This window comes from Anthonomus grandis, chromosome 14 (genome assembly GCF_022605725.1).
Source record: "Anthonomus grandis grandis chromosome 14, icAntGran1.3, whole genome shotgun sequence".
NCBI classification, from domain to species: Eukaryota; Metazoa; Arthropoda; class Insecta; order Coleoptera; family Curculionidae; genus Anthonomus; species Anthonomus grandis.
This window is the reverse complement of record NC_065559.1, coordinates 6,249,665-6,257,366: the sequence shown is the minus strand read 5'-3', so window position 1 is coordinate 6,257,366 and position 7,702 is coordinate 6,249,665. Positions and strand designations below refer to the sequence as shown.

Below are 7,702 nucleotides of genomic sequence, written 5' to 3'. Positions count from 1 at the left end.
GCCACTAACACGGTTGATTTCCTTTAACAAACATATATTTGCATTTTATTGCTTTAGCCGGGTCTTTAAACGCCCTCTAGATAAAATGAAATTAAAACTGAAGGGCCCTTTGATCTTTCGCTATCTCCCTCTCTCTCGCTCGCTCGCTCCTCGTTATTGACTAAACTTGATTATTACATTTTGGGTCTCCACTCTTATTCCCCGCATCCCTCGAATCCATCAGTATTATACGAATGAGGGCCGACCAACCGGTAATGATGACTTTTCTCAATTAGAGCCTTAGTTTATACCCCTAATTGATTTTATAATATGTTATAAAACGTTATTGGGATGATATCAAGACATATTTTAGAATTTGTTACAGGATTATTTGATAGGACACCATGGACAAATATTCTTAGAGATTTTATCTATGAAATACTATATTTATCACCAATCAGTATAACTAAGTCTACAGTATTCTAACAACAACCAAGTTCTCTAGAGTTCATTTCATTTATTTATTAGTATTAGTACTCTAAAGTGTTTATACAAGTCACCGAAATAAAATAATTAAAAGAAACATTAAAATACAGTTCTTGTGGATGAAATAGTCCTAAAACAATGCATATGTCTTAAATATTGTACTAATTTATTTAGACACTTCACGACCAAAACACAAACACTCAGGACTACTGGAGATATTTATTTTTACTGTATTTATTTAAATCTCGCGCCAATATTCCGAAGTTTACTTCGCTAAACTGACTATTATCGGTAATGCGGCTCCTTATATACTCGGCAGAACGCTGTTTCGGTAGATTCTCGCTTAACCTTCGAAATGTCGTGCAGTGTACCACTTGTTTTATTCCGGAATGACGGAGAACCAGCTGGTTTCTCGGAATTTACAATATCATTACAATATTCTATAAATTTATGAGAAGTCATCCTTAAGACAGTCTTGTAGGGAGTAGAATAATTTATCAAGTAAGCAATTCCTGGCAGTTTTGATAAATATGTTTTTATTCTTCAATTTTATATAGATATATAGTGCTTCTCCTGATCCGCGTCAGTTTGTGGAAGGAGAGTTGTCTTTTTTGTTGTCGTTGTCTACATTGTCTTGTGTATTGATTGGATAAATTTGATATTAGATTAATCAGACATTGGAGCATCTGGGTACTGAGAAAACTACCCATAGGTCCGAAAAATTGTGGAGACAGCAATCCGGATACCTAAGGCCACTTATAACACGTATATATTTTCTTTGCAATTAAACCATGTTAGATGTAAAAATAGCCATAATATGCTGTCATGACTGTGGGTAGGGATACAAATAACTCTGAAAGAATATTTGCTTATCCGGAATCATTCTAATGATCTTGGCTTATTACTTCTATAATAGAGTACTTACCTAAGACTCCTGCTTCTGTCAGGCAGCACTATAGCAACAATGCTAAAACCATTAAAGCAGATCTGCTAATCATGGTTTACCTTCTAGTTCATGGAGTTCAAGGTCTGGCTTATATGTTACTGTTCCTGTTGAATATCCCTAAAATCTTTTGTAGTTAGTTGTTCTTTAGGTTAAAGTAGTGCGCGGAAACAGTGAGTGTAAGCGACATTAGTGTAAACGAAGCTTAAGCCGGGTTGACACGATCCAAGTATACTTGATTATAGTCTACTTGGATTGTCCGCGAGCAGCACTTGGACGTTCCTTTAATCGTGTCACCAGTTCATCCAAGTGCGCTTGGATCAGTAGGTTACATCCAAGTTGAGTAGGACAGTACCCAACATACTTGGATCCAAGTGGTGTTTGTTTGTGAAATAAAATGGCGTGGGTGCCTGAAAAAAGAAAACTGGAAATAACCAAAAGAAGAAAATAGTCCGAAAGGGAGAATATTAGATTCATGGAGTTATACGAAGCTCAGGAAAGTTTATGGAATGTGCGTTTAGCGGAATATAAAAACAAAGATGCTAGGAATTCGGCTCTTAAACGAATAAGAATAAATATGAATATTCCTGGTCTTAGTGAAAACATGGTATTGAAAAAAATCAATGCCATGCGAACCACCTATAAACAGGAAGCAGAAAAAATTAAAGCATCAAGTACAACAGGCACGTCAACTGAAGACATTTATGCACCTAGTATTGAGTGGTTTGAAATCGCAGATAGATTTCTACGTGATGTAATGAAGATCAGAAATAAATACACTAATCTGGTAAATTGTTTTATTAATAATTATTTATGCTGTATAATTGTTTATACTGTAACTAATTGCACACCTTCCAATAAATACAGTTCCACCATCTTTGTATGTTTAATTTGACATCCAAGTCATTTTGTCGTGGAAACCAACTTGGTCCAAGTCTACGTGTCCAAGCACACTTGGTCCAAATTGGTATCCAAGTGTACTTAGACCGTGTCAACCCGGCTTTAATAAACGTGCAGTGGCTAAATATATGGGCGCGTTTTTAAATTTAGCAGTCGATCCACCGCTTAAGCAAAATTTGCTATTTGCTTTTCTAAGTTATCTGCTTCCCATCACATCACGTTCCTTTATTATATGATGGGTCCATCAATGATTGGCTGATGGCAATCACTGGTCCATCGTATTTTCGTTTTGGTGGAATTGTGTGATGGAAATGTTGACGTTGACTTTGACATTTTATAATTTTTCTTTAATAATTCTTGATTTGACCAAAACAAACAAGATAATAAACTTCTAAGTGAATTTATTCAATTTAGGATTTTTTTTACAAAGTGCAAGATGCAAGGGCATAGGCGTAATATTTTTTCGCACCCTGGCACGTTACGTAAAGTCCTATTAAAACATAACAACAAAGAGGAAATCTAAGGAGGAATAATAAATTTGGAAATCAACTGAAAAGTCAAATCAAAACAGAACAATACAAAAAAGCGTTTCTTTTTTCATCGGTCGATGTTCCACTACAAATCAGCTGTTTTACGTCATTAGTCAAGCAGCTGTCAATCTGTCAACCATTTGATGGGATTCATCAAAAAATCCTGCTGAATTTAAAAACGCGCCCTATGTAAGAACAAGTGACAATCTACACCTTTAGTTTTGTAGAGTTAATGGGGAGCGGGGGGGAATAGGAGCCAGCGGGTAATGGGCCACCACAGCGGGTAATGGGTAATGGGCACATAACGAGCCACCTCGTTATTTACGCCATGATGTGCGTAATGTAATCTTGGAACGCAGCTAACATTTAACCTTGATGCTTTCAAACTACTTTGAACGGTTACATCTAAATCAGTTCACTTTCGGCAGTCTTCCGACGCGTTTGTCGGTATTCGCAAATTCTACTCTAAAGACACCCAATACGAAATTTGAAGGTAAGTTTTGAATTATGAGTTTTTATGCTTTCTCCTTTGGTTGTATTACTTAGAGATACATTTAGATTCAAGAAATGTATTTGTTTTGCTGTTAGCATTAACTGTTTTTAAATTAGGAAACTAAAATCAAGATGGCGTTAGTTGGGGTAATTGGAGCCACGATATGGCCACGATATGGCTCCAATTACCCCCATAGCTCTAATTACCCCAATTTTTTTGAAATTAAAAATTTATTGTAGGAAATGCCTCGAAATTGAAAAAGGGAAACTGAGAAGGCGGCTTGGACCCTGGAAGACCTACAAAAAGCGGCGCAATTGGTCGGCGAAGGATTAGCTATCAGAAAAGCAGCCGTGTGTTGTGGAATTCCATACCAAACATTGCAGAAACGATTGAAAAAAGGACAACTGCAAAGTTCAAGAAAACTTGGTAGATACCCCATTTTTACCCTTCAGCAAGAAACGGAAATGGCACAACATTTAGTTATCCTTGCAAATATATTTTATGGGCTAACTAGGTGGCAATTTTGTCGCTTAGCTTACAGATGTGCCTTAAATTTAAGAATTAATCACGCCTTTAATAAACAGAAGCAGTTAGCTGAAAGAGACTGGCTAGATGGATTCTTAAGACGGAATTCCACGATCAGCATTCGTAAACCTGAGGCCACGAGTTTAAACCGCATCAAGGGTTTTAACAAGGACGAGGTAACTCGCTTTTTTGACAATCTTCACACGGTTTTGTCTAAACAGAATTTCAAGAAGTCCAATATTTTTAATATGGATGAAACGGGAATAACGACGGTTCAAGAACCTGGAACTATATTGGCTGGAAAAGGTCAAAAAAGGGTAACTAGTTGAGAGCGTGGCAAAAACATTACTGTAATTTGTTGCATGAGCGCTGCCGGATCGTTTGTGCCCCCATTTCTTATATTCCTCAGAAGACGATTTTCTCCACTACTTGCTAAGGATGGGCCTCCAGATGCGGAATATCAGGTTACTTTTAACGGCTGGACTAATGAGGAAATGTTCGAATTGTGGCTTAGGCATTTTGTAAAATTTGTTAAGACCAATCGTGATGAACCAGTATTACTTATTCTAGATAATCATTCTAGTCATGCAACGCTTGAAAGTTACAATTACTGCAAAGAAAATTTCATTACGATACTGTCCCTCCCAACACATTTATCACATCTGATGCAGCCGTTAGATGTAACATTTTATGGTCCACTAAAGAAGTCCTACTATAAAGAATGTGACAATTACACGAAGTCAAATAACCTCACACAAATCACTCCATATGATGTTGCAAGTCTTTTTAACAAAGCTTATTCCAAAGTTGCTTCTTTGGAAAAGGGAATATCAGGGTTCAGATGCACAGGTATTTTTCCATACCAACCAGATATCTTTACTGATGCTAATTTTGTCTATAATTGTGTGCCACCAGCTTGCGTGGATACTAATGAGAAGACAACGGGATCACCGGCAAGTAGCTCTAAAATAACAGAAGCAAACAGCAAAGACAATGCCCAAAATCAGACACGGTGTCCTGTGATTCATAAAACACCAACAAAAGATAAAAGTAGTCGATCATGCGATCCCGTACCAGGTTGTTCGACATGGCAAGATGAATCTGATCAGTCCATTAATACGTCGTCCATCTCTGATCTCCTTTCTATAATATCCCCATTGCCTCAAAAAGACGATAATAAAAGCAAGAACTTAAGACAAACACAAAACAGCATTCCGAAATTTTTACCCAGACACCTATTTCCTATAAGATATTTTTTAAAGAAAAAAAGTGAAAGAAACAAGAACGTGATGAAAAAAATAACATGTAAAGGCATGAAAGCAAAGAACATAAACAAAACTAAAAATAACAGCAAAATAAAAAGTGCTAAACGACAAGTAGGAGCAGACGAATTGTGTTTATCAGAAGATGAAGAACCTTTGAAGAAAACAGTTATTAGCAAATATGTGTCCAAAACGGAGTCAAAACCAGTTAATAAATATATTAAATATGCAAAAGGAAAAGTTGTTTACAAAAAAGGCACGAACAAAAGACAAGTTGACGAAGAATCGTCATTTTCAGAAGACGAAGAGATAAGTGACGACGACGAGTGCGATGATCTTAGCGACAGCGCCGCTCATGTTAGATGCATTATTTGTGACGACTTTGGAAAAAATAATGAACTGTGGTACCGTTGTACGAATTGTGGCAGTTAGGCACACTCTGAATGTTCAGGCGTAGAAGATGCAGAGGGCTATATTTGTGATTTTTGTTTACGACGGTAGTTATATTTTAGCATGTGGGTATTTTTGCTTAAGAATTTATGTTAAGTTTGTTACATTTTCAAATAAAGTCCATTTTTTATGAGAACTAGCATAATACTTATTAAAAAGATCTTAAAAATTACAATAATAAATCTGGCTCCCATTACCCAATCGTTGTGGGAAATGAGAGCCAAACGCACTTTTTTAAAAAGTTTTTTTATAAAAAGAAATAAAATCATTTTTTCCACAAGTGTTATTAAAATGTACCGTTAAAAATCCTTTTAAACGCTGGTGTGTTTAAAAGAACTTGAAAGTTTTTTTTAATATTTCTATTGACAATAATACATTAAATGGCTCCAATTCCCCCCTGCTCCCCAGCATGTTATACTACACTACTGTTCAAAATAAACATATGTAAACGTCAATTAAGAAATATATGCATTTCGATATAGTTTTTGCCTACATGTACAAGAATATTCATTTTCACCCTCATTTTCGAGTAAGTACATGTGACGCCATCTGAGAATCATCCGTTTCTATAAAGTCGCGACATCTAGCAGTCGTGCTTTAAAGCATAAATAGAAACAAAATATTGATGGTTGGATAAAATGAAATGAAGCTTTCTAGATTGACCAAACAAAGCACGACTAACTAATTAATGCGTGTATGCGTTCTAGGACTGACACGTGGCAGATGCAGACATTGCGCATATGCAAACGCAAATACAACCGATAATCCTCGAACGTTCACGAAGGATTATAAATGTCAAATTAGTTGTTGCATGTAATGTAATGTTATGTTCATTTGTACTCTTAATGTATCCTAGACACCGCAAAATTTCCACCAGTGTACTCTAGAAAGTTATATCGAAGGTACGTCGACATAAGATAGTAATGTCATATTAGGCCCCCATATTTTGTAGGTAAATTACAACTGTATATGACCAGTCAATTAGAGCAATCTATTCAATTAACAAGATGATCCTTCGGTCACTTAACCAAATGTAACTTGCGGTACTGCGCTACTAGAAGTAGAACTATTAGAGGTCATATCAAAATTTCGAAACGTTAAGGGTCTTCACGAACCGGCAATACACTCAATGATGAAAAAAATAGAGTTTTGTTGTTAGCAGGTCCCTGTCAACCGAAAGATCCTGCTAATCCAAGTAAAGAATTTATTAAATAGAATGATAATCGCCATTTAAGCTTTACAGAATAAACCCTTTAAGAACGGAATTAATTAAATTACGAAGAAAACAGTTACTACAAGAAAATCTTTATTTAAATGGGTATTTGAACATAAAATAGTATAACAAAAATAAGGGTCTATTTTTGAAAAAAAAAAACAAACGGCGGTTATCTGGACTAACCACTAATCACTCACTATGGTTTGTGGAAATCGTAAAAACAGTTTCTTACATCTTTCAGGCATAATCCGACGTTACATGTTGAGCACTTCCATACGGTTTGATGTGGTTCCTTGCGGCTACTGCATTGGGCACATCTAAGAGAAGTAGTGTGAATGAGCATATGAGCATTTTTATCGTATTTTACTTCTTGAGATACAAGAGGTTTGAATTCATTTGGGGGTTTCTCTGCACTTTTCCGACCACGTTTCGCTTGTTCTAGATTTGAACCAACTAAGCCACTCACTACAGAAAGTCGAAACTGTTTTAACGTCATAGTATTTAGCATTCTTTGTTTGAAGATGATGTAGGAATTAATGACTGTAGCATCCACAAAGTACCAAAAAATTCGGTGCCGCCATTTTTGTGACTTCCTATCTATTTCATACAGTGACTTTAATATGTCAAACTTGTCGACATACCCCATGTGCCGGTTATAATCGTTAACAAGTGATGGGCATTCTACATCTTCTTTAGAGCCATCTTTTTTTCTTCTAGAAGCAGTTTCCAGGTTGGCAGGATCGTGAAAATTTGAAATAAAAAGAACGCCTTTTCTATCCATTCACTTCAAGGCTACAATTCCTCCTGTAGATACCCGATAGTCCGATTCTCCTCTTTTCAAGTGCTTATCGCCACGCAAGTCGTTTGGCATATTTTTTCTGGCGGTTCCACATACAAATGCCTTCCAACAGTAAACTG

At 36.2% G+C, this 7,702-nt stretch overlaps 1 protein-coding gene across 1 annotated transcript; it reads left to right on the top strand.

Moving 5' to 3' along the window:
- Nucleotides 1–3,180: 3,180 nt before the first annotated feature.
- Nucleotides 3,181–5,632, top strand: LOC126744792 (uncharacterized). Its single transcript, XM_050452350.1, has 2 exons — nucleotides 3,181–3,331; nucleotides 3,571–5,632. Exon 2 carries the CDS (start codon nucleotides 4,219–4,221, stop codon nucleotides 5,548–5,550), a length of 1,332 nt encoding a protein of 443 aa, XP_050308307.1. The 5' UTR covers nucleotides 3,181–3,331; nucleotides 3,571–4,218; the 3' UTR covers nucleotides 5,551–5,632.
- The last annotated feature ends 2,070 nt before the right edge of the window (nucleotides 5,633–7,702 follow it).